The sequence below is a fragment of the Microtus pennsylvanicus genome, chromosome 2 (genome assembly GCF_037038515.1).
Source record: "Microtus pennsylvanicus isolate mMicPen1 chromosome 2, mMicPen1.hap1, whole genome shotgun sequence".
NCBI classification, from domain to species: domain Eukaryota; kingdom Metazoa; phylum Chordata; class Mammalia; order Rodentia; family Cricetidae; genus Microtus; species Microtus pennsylvanicus.
Genome location: NC_134580.1, coordinates 122,406,843 through 122,425,324, shown reverse-complemented (window position 1 = coordinate 122,425,324; position 18,482 = coordinate 122,406,843). Strand labels below are relative to the sequence as shown.

General features: G+C 46.1%; 1 protein-coding gene across 1 annotated transcript in view; it reads right to left on the bottom strand.

Annotated features, from left to right (window-relative positions):
• Slc24a3 (solute carrier family 24 member 3) overlaps positions 1 to 18,482 on the bottom strand; it is a 474,476-nt gene that overhangs the window by 165,689 nt on the left and 290,305 nt on the right. Inside the window, exon 3 of the mRNA XM_075962364.1 lies at positions 10,884 to 10,960. Coding sequence (XP_075818479.1) covers positions 10,884 to 10,960 — 77 coding nt within the window. The remainder of the gene's footprint in view (positions 1 to 10,883; positions 10,961 to 18,482) is intronic.

The window sequence follows — 18,482 nt, the reverse complement described above, 5'->3', positions numbered from 1 at the left end:
TTCCCCGACACTCTGTACTTCTGGAACATGGAGACAGGAAGATACAGAGGCCTATCTTAGTTCTAGAGGCTGAATCCAGCATGGGGAACAGGTATAGATCTATTCCTGCTTGTGTCTGTTGGGGCAGGTGTTATCTGCAGCCATCACCATCCTGGGAACTCATGTTTCTGAGCATCTCAACACAATAACTGTCATTTGCATGAGGGCTTTGGAGCCTGCCTGGTTACTCTGGCTGTGGGGCTGAGTGGAAATGGAAGGAGGTAAGGTCACTGTCAATCAACAGATGACATGGAGTATTAATGCCCCAGTCCCCTCCTACCCAGTTTTGGACATATGAGACAGGGAGTGTCCTTCAACTCCTGTCATGCCAGTTTCTCTACAGGGCTGCCCATCCAGCTGGTCTGCTCAGGAATACCTGGCCGGCTTCACTGAACCCTCTGTTTTGACTGCCCCCACTCTATGCCTTCTCTCGACAGGGCACTTCCTGGGCACATCCATCCCCAAGGAAACGCCTGCCCTGGATTCCCCATCTCAGGGCTCTTGGCTGCAAGAGCTCTTCCCCTGCAAATTCTGGAGGAAGAAATGATGCCTGGGAAAACTGACTTTAAAACACCTTTGGGTTCCTGGAGGTGCAGAAACTTCTTTGCTATATGGTCAGATTTTTTAAAGTCACTTAAACCATTACTTGTACTATATTTTACGTCAGGGCAGTGGGGTGAGTAAAGACAAGACAAAAACGAAACAAAACAAAACAAAAAACCCACAGCTTCTGCTGGATAGCATATTCTCCAGTCTCAACACCTATAAATATGGGTCTTGTACTGAGGTTTTTCCAGAGAACAGAATAGTCAAGAAATGATTGTCAGAAAACAAAATGTATTGAGCACAGAACTTAACACACACGTATTTCCTCATAAGTAACAGCATTTGATTATTTTATTCAAAGAGACTTTCTGAATACTTGCTAAAGGCTAATTCTTGAAGCGAAGAAATATGAGAAACACAGAGGGCAGCACCTCATCGTTGGCCTAGCTTTTGTGTTTATATTTTTCAGTGGGGAAACAAGCCTTCTATACACTGTAGTCAACCGAGAACTGTAATGTGACTTCTGTCAGGATTGGTAAGAGCATCTTAGAAGAACAGAGATCACAACAATAAAGAAGAAATAAAACACTATGGCTGGAGAGGTAGCTTAATGGTTAGGAGTACTGGCTGATCTCCCAGATGACCAGGGTTCAGTTCCCAGCACCCACATGGCAGCTCAAAGCAGTCAGGTCCAGGGGGTCTAGCAACAAACACACATGGAGGCAAAACACCGATGCACATAAAATAAAAATAAATACATAATTTTTAAAGCCGAAATGAAATACTTTAGTGGGGAACAGTAGACATAGCAACACAGTAGACAGATGATATGTAGGGCAGAAGCTGTCAGCGTGCATATCTGGTCTTCGAGTGTAAACATTGGGCATCTAAGCAAGGTCAACAAGACAAAGCAACAGCCTTCACAATGGGAAAAGATCTTCACTAATCCCACATCAGACAGAGGTCTGACCTCCAAAATATACAAAGAACTCAAGAAATTGGTCACCAAAAGAACACATAATACAATAAAAAAAAAACAGAGTACAGACCTAAACAGAGAACTCTTAACAGAGGAATATAAACTGGCTGAAAGACACTTAAGGAAATGTTCAACAGCCTTAGCCATCAGAGAAATGCACATCAAATCCACTCTGAGATTCCACCTTACACCTGTAAGAATGGCCAAGACCAAAATCACTGATGACAACTTACGCTGGAGAGGTTGTGGGGTAAAGGGAACACTCCTGCATTGCTGGTGGGAATGCAAGCTGGTACAACCCCTCTGGATGTCAGTGTGGCGATTTCTCAGAAAATTAAGAAACAACTTTCCTCAAGACCCAGTAATACCACTTTTGGGTATATATCCAAAGGATGCTTAATCATGCCACAAGGACATATGTTCAACTATGTTCTGCAGCAAGCCTATGGGGAGACTAAGGCCCGGTGGTCTGACATGGGCCTGGTGAATTAAGCCTCAGGAGCTAGGAGAAGAAATGACCTAAGATCCACTGGCATGCAATTTACCCTCCTTGTTCTAATCCTCTCTGTGGACACCAGCTTTCGCTCCGTGTCGACACTGACAAATTAGGACACGCTCCACACTTCTCCGAGAGTAAACAGCACATTCCAGAAGCCGGCTTAATCATTTTTTCACTTCCAGAGTGAAATCCCTTAACTAAACATGTCTGTCCAGAGAGTGAGTTGTGGCTGGAACCTTTCTGACCAGACCATGCAGGTCCTCTTCAGTTTCAAAATGCCTTTGACTAGATTTATTCCTGAGTATTATTTCAGTCCTACAAATATTGCTGGATTGTGCTCTAAGTGTCTTGTGGGATAGATCGTGTTATGGCTACTGCATAGTGAGGATGCTCGTTTTTGCAGGTTGGTTTTTGTCACCCGTAGCTTTAAGATTTATTTATTAGCTTTCCAAGTTTTCCTGGTGGGGTCTTTAGGGTCTTCTGTAAACCAGGAGATACTTAGATTCATCCACTTTGTTCTTTCCTACCTTTTAGCTTATAATGATGTGAATTTAAAAGGCCAAAAGAATGGATTTTATTTACTTATACTTTTGGTGGTACACAGGGCCTTGTGTACACTAAGCAAGCATTCTACTTCTGAGCTACACCATAACTCCCAAATAATTGCATTTTGGGTATTCTCGACACAAAGAAAATTTAAGTGTGTAAAGGCATAGATATATTAATGAGCCCACTTTTGATCATTCCATAATGTATCAAGACCTTACAACATACCCCACGAATATATGCAATTAATTTTTATTTGTCAGATAGAAAATTAACCTCTTTCCCAGCAAATGGCAACACCTCTTGATTCCGAGCCCTAGACTTGAAGGAAATGCCCACATGGAGAGCTCTGTTGTGGCACCTTGTCTGTTTGCTTATACGAACAGTGGCTTTGCCTGAATGGACCTGGCTCTTGTTCTATGGCAGGAAATGCATGTGACATGCTGTGGCATGCACCTTCTGAAGGGCATAGGAGAAGGAGAGGTAAAGACCTAAGGCTCTAACCCCACGGAACATCTACCATGTGCCTGGAGAGCTATGGTACTTGTTCCAAAATACTAAATATTTAATAGCACACATTTCCTCCTTCCCACTCCTGTCTGTCTAGCACCATTCATTCTGGTTTCTATAAGTCTAATGGCCGGTGGTACCTTCCTTGTACCCTGCCTCCTGGGATGGCTAAATCCAGGACCCCCTTTGAAAGGACCACGTAGACAAGCAGAGCCTGCTTGCCAGTGAGAAATCTAACTTTATCATGTCAAGCAGAAACTATGGGAAGGGAGGCTAGATGCTGAATACGAATTCATGACTAGGACTTCCAGGGTAACATCTAGCCGTACCTGGATGTTTACATTTATGCTAGTTAAAACTAAGTGGAACAGACAAACAAACACCTAGTTCCTCACTCACACCAGCTCTACCTCAAGGGCCCAGTAGTCATGTATGACCAGGAGCCACATTATTAGAGAACACAGATAAACTTAATGCTGAAAGTTCTTTGGGACCACAAAATGATAGACTTGAGAAGACAAGGCTGAGATAGAATGTGAGCTTTGACGGAGCCTTGACAGTGTTAGGGGAAGTAGAAGATGGAGAAGGAGCTGCTTCCACCACCTGCTAGGACCACGACTCTTTGGCTTCCTGACAATGAGCTAATGCATAGAGATAAACTTGGACTCATCTCAATCTGGGCCCAGAGGAGCACATTCCGGGAAAACATCCTTCGGATTGTAAACAAACAGCAGAAATAACTGGGAACCCCATCCATTTGGAAGTCCCTTCCAGAGCAAAGTTGTTTCCTTTCCCCCAAAGAATGAAAAGAGAAGCAGAAGTTAGGGATATGGGTAACTTGTTGGGGACATGGTTTCTCCATCTTTCAGCTTCTCCAAGAATACAGCTCAGTTTCACCTGCACATTTGATTTGCCAGGTACCTGAGGATGGGGTAGGGCTGGGACTTCCTCTTCTGATGCTATTATCATCCTCCAGGCCTCTGGAAGGAAGCTTCCTGATTAAGTGCTGGTGACCTGACTCAGAGGAGGTAAACTTACATGGGCCAGTGGTCCATAGCTAGGTTAGAAAAACATGAGCTGGACCCATGGCAGCATCCAGAGGGTGTGAAGCATGCTGGGAGGTTGTAAGCAAACAGGGAAGGCAGTCAGAGGAACACACCAGTGAGGTGGGATTTCCCTCTGTATGTTGTGATTACTGTGAATAAAGATAAAGATGTGCTTTGAACCTATGGCAAGGGCAGAACAGAACTAGGTGGGAGAAGATAGGCTGTATGCCGGGAGAAAGAGGACACACATACACTTTACATTGGCATAAATAGTCTAAGAGGCCATGCCCAAGTGGGCGGGTAACTTAAAGGCTACTGGCATTACAGCACACCAGGGAGTCAGGGCCAGAATGGAAGCAGAGTCAAACATCTTCAGAAAGAACACAGGTTGTGTGGGAAGAAGGGAAACATGTTACCTAGTTGGGATGAGAATGCTGAACACTGAAACTAGTTATAGCAGAAACATCGGAAGGAGACATTATTTAAGTGTTCCCTTCCATTGTACCATAACATTCCTTCACATCCATCCCAGAGGCTCCTTCCACTGACAGTGATTTCCTCTGCACCTCTGGGGACTAGGCCATAGTAGAATCCTGAGGTGAGAACTAGCCCATTCGTAAACTTAATAGAGGAATTAGAGAGAATGACTATGGGTTCATATAGTGTGAGTTTCTCCAACCTACTAACCACGGCAACTCCCTGAGTTAAAGGAGGGAGAAAGAAATGTGGGCAGCAGGTGAATGTGGCAAAGGAGACCACCAACCCTGGACTCAAACCTGTAATCCATGACATGGGGTTGGCAAAGGAATGACATCAATGGTCTTCCTTGCCATTTCTGGAGGGCCTTCATCTGCAGAAGTTCTGGCTTGGTGGCCTAGCACAGGATCCTGTATTGACTTTCAGGATGGGCTGCTCTGGATGGAACCCACACCCCTTAGTATGAGGTCCTCAAGGGCACTGGGCACTGGAGTGCAGGGAAGCTGGAATGTGGACAAGAAGCCCCCCACTATTGATGAAGTAGGCTAAGGCAGATGAGTAGGGATCTCTCCAGGGACACCCCATATTCATTTTATCCATTTTGCTGTTTTGAGACGAGGCTAGCTGGGTGGGTGCAGATAGAAGTTTCCCAACTAAGATTTGAATATGAAACATCGTCTACAAGTTTATGTCTTTGAACGCTTGGTTCTTGGCTAGTGGTGCTATTTTAGAGGAAACTTTGGGATGAGGGACCTACCTGAGAGATGTGAACCAACAGGGGTATGCCTTTCAAAGTTGTACAGCGTTCTCAGTTCTCCTGTATGTATCTGTCTTTCTATCTCTGCTCTCGCCTCTCTCCTACCTTGACATAAGCTGGTCCATCATCCCATCTCATTCCTGCTATGATGGTCTAAATCACTGAAGCTGTCAGCCACTTGCTTCTCTCTGGCATTTGGTCAGAGTAATGGTAACACTGACTAGTGTATAGCCTAGCCGTTCAGTGGAGGAAAATTCTTTCCCAGGCAAACCCTCGAGATTCCTGTGAAACTCCTGGACCATATCTATGTCTAGACTATGAAAATACCCAGGAGAAGCATTCTTAATGATGTGCCTTTTCTGTTGTTTCTGCTTTTCAGCCCTGGGGCTCACACCTAACATCTTGTGCTGTACCACTCAGCAGCTCCCACCTCCCACTCACTGTGGTTCCTGTCCTAGGCAATCCATTTGCCAGGTGTCGGCTGCTGGGAGAGTTAGACTCACTTAATGAAAAGTTTCCTTTACAAGGGAGAGAATCATTTCATGTGATACTTCACACACACACACACCACCACCACCACCACCACACCACACGAAAGAGAGAGAGAGAGAGAGAGAGAGAGAGAGAGAGAGGGAGAGGGAGAGGGAGAGGGAGAGGGAGAGGGAGAGGGAGAGGGAGAGGGAGAGGGAGAGGGAGAGGGAGAGGGAGAGGGAGAGGGAGAGGGAGAGGGAGAGGGAGAGGGAGAGGGAGAGGGAGAGGGAGGCTGTCTGTGGGAAAAGAGGAGCTACCTTGAAAGTAGAAGCCTGTATGGGTATGACCTAGGCCCTTGCATAAATGTTATAATTATGTAGCTTAGTGTCCTTGTGAGGCTCCTTACAGTGGGAGTAGGGGCTGTCTCTGACTCTTTTGCCTGCTTCAGGGACCCCTTTCCTCCTACTGGATTGCCTCATCCAGTCTTGATATGAGGGTATGTGCCTTGTCTCATTGTAACTATGTTCGGTTGATATCCCTGGGAGACTTGCTTTTTTCTAAAGGGAAATGGAGGAGGATCTGGGGGAGAGGGGAGTTTTGGGTAGGGACTGGGAGGAGAGGAAGGAGGGGAAACTGTGTTTGGGATGTAATATATGAGGAAGAAGAAATAAATTATATAAAAAAAAGAACATGGGAAATAAAAATGGGAAAGCCCCAACACTTACAAAAGATACTTTTGAGAGCCGACAAAGTACACAGAGGAGTTTGATCCACCAAAGAGAGACGGCTTCCCAAATTCATTTTGAGTATCTCAAGTATTGATCATTTACAGCTTTTCTCACTCCCCTGGCAGAGAAAATGCCTGGCTTGGCTGATCATCCCAAAGACTCAGCTTTCCATGTCAGGCGGGATAATTAGCAAAAATTTGCCAGATATTTTTAAACCACAAACAAATCACAGCCCTGGAAAATAATCCCCAGGCTTCTCCCTCTATTTGGAGGCAGACTCAGTGAGTTCACAAAGGGCACAGATTTCTTCAGAGACAGGAAATCCTGCTTCTGACACCTCTGCCTTAGAAAAGGTGGGATAACAAAGGATTTCTAAGATGGGTGCTTTCCTAGGGACATGCACTACTGGCGAAAACTGTGCAAAGATGGTAAATTGGCCCCCACTTGCAGGGGAGGCAGACACACACAGTTGGAAGCAACAGAAATGCTTTCTGAAGTGTAATCTCAGAGTTTAGGCATTCTAAACCAAAAGGAGCCAAGAGGGGAAATTAGAGCTATGGGTGTTTAGCAGCTGGGCCAAAAAGGGCTGCCCTGTGCTCCACAAAGGATTTCCAGGAAAGAACAGCAGAAGCAAGCTCTAAAAGTTTGCTCTAAGGGCGCCATTGGTCCCACTTGCATCCACAGACCTGAACCAACTTGGGCCAAAGGCTATAGACATCATGCAGGAAGCAAACACCCAGCAGAAGCACCACTACTGGCCAGTATGGGTTTGGGTGCGAGTGCTAGGTGTGATTGACTGGGTTTCACAAGAGGACCTGAAAGTATGTGCCGCTCTGCCTGACACACATGACTACGGCCAGTCAACTTCATACAAAGAACAGCCCTATAGCTCCACCCCTAGCACAGCTCTCTTAGGGTTTCTATGCTGTGGAAAGATACCATGGACATGGCAACTCTTATAAAGGAAAACGTTTAATTGGGTGGCTTATGGTTTCAGAGTTAGCCCATTATCATCATGGTGGGACATGGTGGCTTGCAGGCAGATGAGGTGCTGGAGAAGGAGCTGAGAGTGGAGAAGGGCCTACATTGTGACTTGCAGGAGACAGGAAGTGTTCTGAGACACTGTGTGTGGCTTGAGCATATATGAGACCTCAAAGCCTATCCCCACAGTGACACACTTCCTCCAACAAGGCCACACCTCCTAATAGTGCCACTACCTATGGCCAAGCATTTGAATACACAAGTCCATGGGGGCCACACCTATTCAAACTACCGCAACAGTGGAAGGTGACAGGCCATGTTTTGGAGAGCCACTGGCAGAAGACCATACTTCTCCGACATGGATGGGGGCCCATCAGGCTCTGGCACTTCCAGATGGACTCTCATCACACTGGGGTATCTCTCCTCATACCTGGGACTCTCAGGTGCCTCTCCCACAGGCCTTAGGATCATTTTCTGTGACCTTAGGGGACATTCTCAACCTACAGGAAAGAAACCTACTCTGATCCTATGTCCGATCTTTTTTTTAGCTCTAACCGTAAGCAAGGAGGTATGGCTGAAGGGTGGGGGGGTTGATATTACCCAGTGCTCCCCTCACCCCATGCAACCTCTAAATCACATCATGGCAACTTGCACATGAGTTCCATAACCTCTCCATGCCTAAGCATCCACCTCAAGCTCTAGCGGCTCTGAAATCCTACACACCCATATCCGCAAGCATGTGATTTCCTTCTCTTGTCTTGAATCATCCCCAGTTTTCTTCCTAGGTCTCCTTTTGTGACTTCTGGCCTACCCTTCAGGACCAGCACCATCTTGGCTCCACCTGTGCCTCTGCTGAACTCCCTCAAGCAGACAGAAGAAGCCATGGTGAGCACACTGCACGTGCCCTGTTCCATCTCACAGCACACAGACTTCCTGCAAGGTAAAGCTGTCTTTCATTCATCTGGAAGGGCCCAATCGAGAACTATCAAACCATACGAGCTCAGGGAGTACTTCTTGATGTGGGGTCATTGAACTTCTTGCAGTTTCGACTTGTGCCTTCATCTGTTCCTGCTGACCCCTAAAACCCTCTTTGCCCTTACAGCAATTATTCTTCCATCCCAAGGTGTTGTCTGAAAAACTTCCTGAGCAAGCTAAACTTGCTGGGTAATGTGTGAGTTATGGAGGGCTGGAGGTGGGGTGGGGGAGGTGTGTGAAAAAACATCTGCCCAGCATTGCACAAATAATAACGGTACAATTCACGTTGCTCGGTGAGTCAAATGTGATGGAAAGGGCTCCCCTCCTAAGGCATATTTCCTCTGCAGACGCTCCAGTGGGTCAGAGGTGGCCTTCGGCAAGGCAGCTGGGTCAGCAGCTCTCTACCATGTAGCAAGATTTCCCCCTCGTCCCACCTGGCTCTGCCCTGGGTTGCAGACGTGCATGTGGAGTGCAGGTAGCAACTTCAAGAATCCACCTGGGTTCCTTCCTTCCAAGACTGGGAGCTGGGAAAGGAGCCTGTGCAGACCTTGGTAGTCAGCTTGAGGCTGTGTATTTGTTCCTTTTCTGCTGTGACAAAATACCCCAACAAGAGGCAAATTAAGGAAGCAAGAGCTTTGTAGGCTCATAGCAGGGAAGGCATGGCAGCAGGTAGCCAGGGCGGGAAGCCGAGAGATTACACCTTCAGTTACAGACGGAAATTCTCTCTAGAGTGAATGAGCTCTCAAAGCCCACCTCCAGTGATGCACTTCCTCCCGCAAGGCTCCACTTTCTACCAGTGCCACCGACTATGGAAACCAAGCATTCACATGATATGAGCAGATCTCTCATTCAAACCACCACAAGCTATGTGGGTAGATAATTTTTTGGACTCTATGCATATGTAGATCAGAATCTCAAAGGGATGGACACTGACCTTGGTCCCTGCATTTCTTACCTTATAGATTCTGAAGTGTAGGACCGAGGACAGGGCACAAAGAAACATTAGATATCAGAGACTACAAAGTACTATTATGTGGACTCATGGCCATTCCTGTAAGGAAGTGTCTAACAGTAATAGCACATGGAACACATGCTGTCCGCTTCGTTTTCATGCCAGCTCAGAACTATTGCCACAAGCTCCAGGAGCCTTGTTGAGTAACTTGACCTTGTGAAGGGCACAGGAAACTCAGAACCCTCGGCCTTCCTCTGGGAATAGTCTAGCAAGGAGGGCCCTGCCATATGCAGCCAGTGGCACGGCTGTGGGAGGATGAAAGCCCTCACTGTTTGGGTCGAGACCAGAACCTCATCTCTCAGATGTCAAAGCAGCAGGGTGCTGGTAGCTGCTGGGGACATCTGGATCCCACTCAGTGTCTGGGACACCTCAGCCTGGTGACAGTGGAGCCTCCGTGGTGCCGAAGGTGGCATCCCCATTAATTGTTTAGTGCACACAACTCTGGAAGGGCAGGGAGGACTGGCAGGTTTCCAGGAATCTTATTTATTTGGTGTTTTCTGGGGTAGTCTTTGCTAAATGTCACGTTTTTCTGTCCCCAGGTAGGAATGGAGTAGGAAGAGAGTTAGAGAGTCAATTACTTTCTCCAGGAAAGGGGTCAGCTCAATGACTCATGGAGCTAGGATGTGAACCATCTTGTCAGAAAACATGCATAAAGCAAAGACATTAGAGCCTCAAGCCCACGTCTGACATGACTCCAGAGCCCAGGAGAGGCCTACAGATCACCTTAGGTGTAGGCTGAGAATCGGTTGCTAGATCCTCTTTTTGGACCATTGTGGGGTTGTAACCAAAACTTCCACCTGGAAATCCAGCTCCCAGAGGCTACAGCACTGCAGAGGCCACATGAAGGAGCCTTGACTGATGGGTCCAGAGGAGCCCAGTGAAGTCCAGGCTCCTGAGACCTCGGAGTGAAACAACACTCTGGAAGTGTACCATGCAGCCCAAGCTACCCAAGTTAACTTGTTCCACCCATATGGGAAGGCATTCCCTCCATGTTATTCCTGAATGGGTGACACTGAGAACCCAAGAACGATGGATGTGAACAGAAAACTTATTTTACAGCAAAGGGCTCTGTGTGAGCATTGACACGAACAGGTTAGTCGGGAAAGAAATGCGAGATGAGAGATCGCTCTCAGGCACTAAAATGAGAGACCACAGACAGACGTCTGCCAGCCAGTCTTTAAGAGACAGCACGTTTGGAGATGGTCTATGACCAGGCAGGGAGGCAGGAGGACGTGGAGCCTCTGGAGGCATTTCTGCTGTCGACCTACCTTCTGCTCCTCAAGCCCTTCAGGCAGAGGCACAAAAGGGGCTACTTACACAGAGCACGTGGAGCACCACCGCTCCTTGTCGTCGGTCTTCGTTGGAGAAGATGTCCCTGGGGAACTCATGCAGGGCTAGAGAACAGAGAGAGAACCAGCTCAGTACAGATGACCTTTCGAATACAGCTGATCTAGGACTGCGTCCCCAGCACGGACTTTAAAGTGCTTTGGATTCTAGGTCTCAGAGCTTGCTTAGGAACAAAACAAAACAAACTAAAAGACTTGAAGTTCATGAGCCTCTAATTAGAATTTAGTACTTCCTCCAAACAAGAAGTGATAACTATGGTGGTGTTAGCATAATCTCAGTCCCCACTGCCAATGCAAACCTGTCATCTAGAGTTATCCATTGGTGTCTATGAGTGATTGAATCTGGGATTCCCAGGACACGGAATCTGGGCATGTTCAAGACCTTTTCTGGAAAATGGCATGGTATTTGCATGTCATCTCCAGGTGACTCATAACTTTTCCTATAATGTAAATAGTATGTAAATGTCGCCATGCTGGGACGTTTAGGGAATGATAAGAAAAGTCTGCACACAGGAATAATTAAAAACTCTTTTCCACTGTAGTTGGTCGGCCTGTGGTGCGGAATGCCCAAGTGTGCAGGGTGCGTTCCACTCCACTCCACTCATCTGTCCAGCTCTCCCTCATCTCTCCAGTGCTATTTTTGTAGACTATTACTTGGAAGGAAGCTGTGTGTCGTGGTACACACCTTTAATCATCTCGGTGAATGCAGGCAGATCTCTGTGAGCTCGAGGTTAGCCTGGTCTACATAGTGAGTTCTAGACCAGCTGGGGCTAGAACTACATGGCAGGGGGTGAGGTGGGGGAACCTTGTCTCAAGAAAAAGTTAAATGAGCAAGCATGAAATCAGTATTATAAACTTTTATAATATTTTCATTCAGTGTGGCCAGTTTTTATTTGTAATCTTCAACTTTGATGCATGCAGTGGAAAGGGATTTTGTGAGCAGGGCACCTAGGCTTCACTTCACAGGCCAGTGAAGGGGTAGATTCAAGTTGTCTGTTTCCCTCTCCCTTACACTCCCCTGGCTTGGAGCACTCCAGCACCTCCATCCTGCTCTGAAACTCTCATCTCCTTTCTGACCTGACCTACATTTGCCAAGAGACCGTGAGACTCAGGAGGCAGCAGACACCCTGCCTGCTGTTGTCTTTGTCCAGCCTTTGGCAGACATCACCAGCTAATGAAAGCATCTTCTCTGGAGCTTGATGATGTCTCGACTGTCTGTGTAGTGAGCAGTCAAGGTAGTCATCACCAGAGCACAAGGATTGCAGGCCGGAATCATGAACATAGGTTTGCCACTCGTCCTGTCTTGCCTTCTCCCCAAAGCAGAGTTGCAGATAAGGGTTTAGGGGTGTGTAGCTTATCCTGGAAGTGACTGCAGTGTACACTGTAAATGAAGAAGGTCATGAGACCAGGAAGGGAGGATAACTAAAGAGCACCATAAAGGATGCCAGGAATTAGTCCTGCTGGGCAACCCCGAAGCTCTCACAGAAAATATCTCAGGATCATGGTTCACTAGCTAGGGGGATCTGTCCAAGACACAAGCTACTGGCAACTTTTTCCAAAGATTCAGTTTTCTGTTTCCAAGATAGCATCAGGGTAACATACCCTGTGGCCTTGGGTATTTGTTCCAGAGAGTACATCTGCACACATCTGTACAGAGAGTCTCACCTTCAAAAATACAACAAGGAGAAGAATTAAAAGTACTGACTACTTATTTGCAGTCTTTCCATTCTCTCACTATCTTCATTGTAATAACTCTATAGAAGAGAGATAATTAGCTCGGATGTATGAATCATGTTGTAATTTATAGCTGACCTCCGACTAGTCATAATGCAAAGACTTCATACATTCAGTGAAATCATACTTTGAATTCTGAATGTTGTTTAAATCGTGGGCTATCAATATGTGGTACATATATATTGTACACATATATGTATTTATGTATACACACATATATATATGTGCACACACACACATATATATACTACAAAATATTAAGTTTTTTGAGCTTAAACACATATAATAAACACATAATTGTTTTATGTTTGTGTATGCCATGGTATTTCAATGAAGTTGTTTTAGTTATTTTTTTTAGGCTTGCCTGTAGATTGCTAGTTAATCACACTTGCTACTTATATCCCAGCCTTAGGATGGTGAAATGGTGGCTTAGGAATAACAAGAATGTCCTAGATACCCCATGTGTGTTTCTATAATGACACACTTTTAAACATGCCACACTGAATTCCTCTGATTAATTAAAAAGGGGGACATTGGAAGATTACACCTTGTAGGCAACAGTGAAGCTACAATATAGAAATGACAATGTGAGCACCAAAATCCTCAAAATAAACTTTAAGTCGATGTCAAGTCCTGGGCCCTGCAGTGCTGCCAACTACTACACTGAACTGTCTCAATTCCAGCACTATCCCACCATGAGTCTAACACCTCTGGATTGCAGTTTACTGGTTTGGGTACCATGAAGGATGCTCTCCAGGGTCCCTAGGAGGAAGCCATTAGCTCTGAAACCTCTCTGCTGATGATGGTGTCTGCATGGAGGTTTCTGATGTCATCCTCAGTTGACCTTTGACCATTTTGAGCTTTCCCAAGGTAGAAGGAATTGAGTCCTAGTAACCACCTAGTAGCTTCCACATTTCCCTGATTTCCACTAAAAATGGATGGGTTGATTCAACATTAACTTTTCTATCCTCAATGTCACTGCCACAAAATGTTTCAACACTGGCTCAGGGTCACAACCTACAGTTCTTCCCATCCTCAGATTGATAGGTTGCTCAATTAACTCATCGATCACAGTGGCTATCACAGAATAGTTAAAAAGCCAGCAGGTAACCCTGAGAGGCAACCAAAAGAATCACATGCGGGAGCTGCTGAGTGAGATTCCCAGCTCAGAGGACAGTAGAGACGGAAATGAGTGCTGAGGGTCATTTTGTCATGAATGTATGGTAGCCATCTAGTTCTTTACTCCCTGCCCAGGAGAAATAATATGGCTTTAGTCAATAACAAGCTTAGGGAAGCATATGAAGGAAGCTAAGGTCACATAGGAGACACCATGGGAAAGGAATAAGTAGGTATGAGTCTGGATCTGTCCTATGACCACACTGGCACTAGCTCTGTCCAATGCCACATGGATATAGTTAAGTGAGCAGACTGGAAGTGTCTCATCGAGGGCTCCATGCCACTAAGATAGAACTTGGTTCTGAATGCTTAGCACTTTGATTTTCAGTCTCCTTGAAAGTCAGCAAATGGCTACTGGGTGACAAAAGGATCAGTGAAGGTTAAGCATGTCACAGAGCTTTGCTTTGGACATAGGAAGAGACTAGTTAGAGAGCTCCAAGCACAGCCAGCATGTGGACCTGATGAGAATCCTGGGCACAGCCAGGCTGGAGACCATATCCTGAGTGGATTAGGGCCCAAGGGACATGACTACACATCAGCAAAGCCCTGAGCAGAAACCCAGGTCCTGGCCAAGCCAGAGGCAGCAAAGATGGAATTGCAGAATTGAGTTCGGTGTCTTCCTTCCTTAGCTGTGTACAGCCCCTACTCCGTTCTATCTTAGGAACTGGTATTGTGGTAGTATCCTGAGCCTGATCTATCACCAGCTGCGGAGCGCCTGGCTATTGGTTAAAGATGTCCTTCCCTTTAGAAGATCTGATTGGCCATGAGAAAACGCATGAAGACTCTATGCAGTGATGGTTGGCATCATCCCATCCCAATGCACACCAAAGTCTGGGGGAAGAGCAACTGGCTGGTGGTGGAGCTTCCTTGATAAAATGATGTGGCTTGCCCAAGGTGAGATGAAGTAGGGGGTGTGAGGTAGAGAAGGGTGGGGAGTGCACAGTGAGTCAATCAGATGCTTTCAAAACAACTCGCTCCAAGCTCAACCATAAGAAAATCTTTTTTGATGGTTAGTAGTGGTTATATCAAAGGAGCAACCAGGTTAGATATTCTCCTAGGATGCTTCGCCTGACATCAACCACACTCAGGCTGATCAATTTCTAATATAGCTCTTCTCTGAAAACACACAGTAGGCTGATGATGACATTATGATGGTGGGGGTTTCAAGAGTACTCTTGTACATTTTGCAAAGAATGTGTTCTACAGTTTCAGGTATCAGTCTGCTCACAAATCAAGTAGAACACGCTTGAGTGGCCAATGGTGGAGTCAGTGGAGAGGGAAGCCTCTGAGAGCTTGTTCTCTGCTTAGCATGGTCCCAAGGCACTGATTCCCCAGTACCCTTGACTAACTTTTGTGCTGGTCAAGGTAATCAGTTTCAAAAAGAAAGGCCTTAAACAGAGCCACAAGTGGTACATACAGAAACCATTTGTATATTGGTGTGGCCCCACCCAGTGCCTGCTACAGTCTGTGGCCAAAAGAATACTATAGGTTAGGTGGCCCAAATAAGAGATGTTAGGTTCTCCCAGTTTAAGAGGACAGAATCCTGGGATCAAGGAGTCAGCACGGTCAAGTTCTCAGGAGGGCCTCTTCTCAGAGTACAGAGATTCGCCTTTTGACTGTATCTTTGCACACGAGATTGGAGTGAGCAGGAGTCTCTTCCTGGTTATGCATTTATCTGCAGGACTAGAAGGTAAACCAGCACCTGCTAGACCACACCCTGTTGGTCTAATGGGTATTGTTACAAAGCTGAAGCTGGCTTCGAACCTACCATGTTATCTGAGTCAGCCTTAAACTTGTTTATATTTCTCCTTTAGCTTTCCTTGCATGACTGCAAGCATGAACCACCATGCCAGGCTCTCTTCCTCCTCATATGGGCCACCAATTCCTTCTTGATTATTCTATCTTATGACTCATATCATCTTAATTATCTTCCAAAGATTTCACCTTTGAAGACCATTACACTGGTAGAACCTTTAATATGTGAATTCAGAAGGGGGACACACATGTGATAAACAGTCCTATGGCATATCCCAAAGTCCATTTGCATAAAAACCTAAAAGAGAGGATGTTCAATGTATTCATAATGATACAAAGGTGTAGACATATAGAGTCAGACATTTACACAAGCGTTTTTGCTTTGGCCCTCAACAGTGAAGCATGGAGGACAGGGGCAGGAGGGAGGATCTTTGACTGAGCTCAAAGTCAAGTTAATCTGCCATTCAGACATTCGTACTGAATCCAGTACAGTGGGGTCCACATACTAGGACTTCTCCCACAGTCGGCTAGAGTGTAGCAAGTCTTCATATTAAAGGTTCAATTCTACCACATCAGAAGGTGCTTGGATTCATTTGCAAAGGGCGCTATCCAATGAGGCTGGCTGCACACAATGAAAAAGGAAAAACACTGTCACCAGAGGTCCGCCATGTAGTGCTTTTGAGGCCCGGGGGGAGGGGGCATTCTCCAATACTGTCCTTGGTCTCTGCTTACTGACACCTGGGATGGTGGCCTCCAAGGGGTCTCGCCACCATTCCCTCTGGTCCAAGCACATAATATGATAAAGAACACATAGCAGATACCTATCTTCAGTGAGATAGACAAAGAACTCTGAAGAGAGAAGCTGTTGCTCGTGGTGGAGGGAGAAAGTAGTTTAGCTTCCCTCACTGGCCAAATGGTTCAGGGAAGAGTGACCAATAGCAGATAAACTCCTCCCATACAGACAAGGCAAACTCTTCATGTGGATAGCACTCTATTGCCTTGCATATACGGTGTGTGGGAAATGATGTTCACAAAATGGCTGTGGTTTTCCACAAGGAACATATGGAGCCACACTCAGCTGGAAGGCTGGGCCAGTGGTCTCTGGCCTCAATTCCCGTGTCTGTAAAGAGCATCAGACAGTGCAGGGCCCCCGGAGAGTTGATACCCAGTGCTAGCCATACTGTGAGGGTGTATTTCTCATGCCAAATCCAAAAGAACTGAAAACATTTCTTGTGGATGGAGCAGGATACTCACTACCTGTGGGAACATGACGGACAGATGGTGATAGTTTGCATAGGGTCTATAGTACGGAATAGAGATGAGGTTCAGTCCCATCCATGCTCCCTAGAGCCAGATCTCCTTCAGTCGACAGGCACATTGGTGTCATCTTTGTATAATTTCTGGGATGTGTATAAACAATGTATGTAGAATACCTACCATTAAGCTGCCTGGGTCTATCTAGCCTATTCTTAATACAATGATAACAAGTTTCTGGTAATGGCATGAGGCAGAGGGTGCATTCATCTCTGGTTTGGGTATGGAAATCCACCTATTACTAATTCCAGCTTGCCTTTTCATCTGCATCCAAAGACGGTAGTTAGTCCATGAGAGGCGTGCATGTGATTCCTATGTTAAGGCTCTGGGAAGCCCCACAGTACATGTGGCATGCTGAAAGCACCTGATGATGTGGGGAGATAACCTCGTCCAGCAGAGAGCTCCCCCTACATAACATCCATCTATTTCAGCTCCTTTCTTTCTTCCCTGCAATTTTCTTTCCAGTACAGCCTGTCAATCTGGGGGCCAGCAACGGCATCAGTGCTGTTCCCATGGAAACCACTGAGCACTGAATGAAGTGGATCCCTCTTTCCAAGGCAACAGCAATCAGTGTCCTTAGGTCTGTCTCCTGGGCAAATTAATGAGGCCTAAGAGTGATAAATCTAAATGGAGGGTTGCAAAAAGGTAGAACATGTTTTGTTTTGTTTGAAAGGAAAAAAAAATTAGTTTGGACATGAACATCGTCTTTAGACAACTTTGTCATATATTGATCAAGAAACAGCCCAGGATGGACATGGAACTCCCAGAGGTTACATTAGTAGCGGATAACGGCTGCGGGAGAAGAGACTCTTTTGTATACACTGTCTGCAAGCTACTCAGGGTGTCTACTGCCGAAGCTTTGGTGAGTTGTCATCCATGCTCAGATGGGACTTCTTGGTGATACAGCGGTCCAAGTGGCATTCATATTCTTGCAGTAACCCCACTAAATCCATTGGCTCACCAAGCTGTTTTTGGACATACTGTTTCTTTGGTCTGGGGGGTGACTAGGCAAAGTCCCTCAAGAGGCCAGATCCTTCCCCATGTCTGGGCAAATAGAATCTTGGCTCCTGGACTTATCAGACTCTCACGAACAATCTTCTCAAGACAGAATGCCTACTGCAATCCCATTGATTGCCCACCAACTGTGGGGGTCTGAATGCTGCCTAGCTGTTCCATACAATGATGGTGACTTTACACTACTGTCAGACACTTCAGTCTGTCTTAATGATTCTCCCTCCTTCATGCAGTAAAACCAATGACTCCCACTTTTCCCGACTGGAACATTCTGAACTCTGCCAGGTGTGGTATTTACTTGGCTTCCTACGAAGACTTCTCTGACTTTCTGTAGCCCCGCTGAAGCATGGCAGCATCGATTAAATGACTTTCCAGCCACATTGTACTTCTTGCCTATGGATGTATATCTTTATTTCAGGGGACACTGTGAGCTCCCTGAGGACAGGCACCCTGCCATTTCTCACTCTGTTGCCAACACCCACTAGGCAAGGATCCATGAAAATAAACTAAATGTCAAGTGAACTTAAGTGTGAATAAACACAGAGGGCCCTTTTCCCAGGAGGTGGCTTTTGTATAA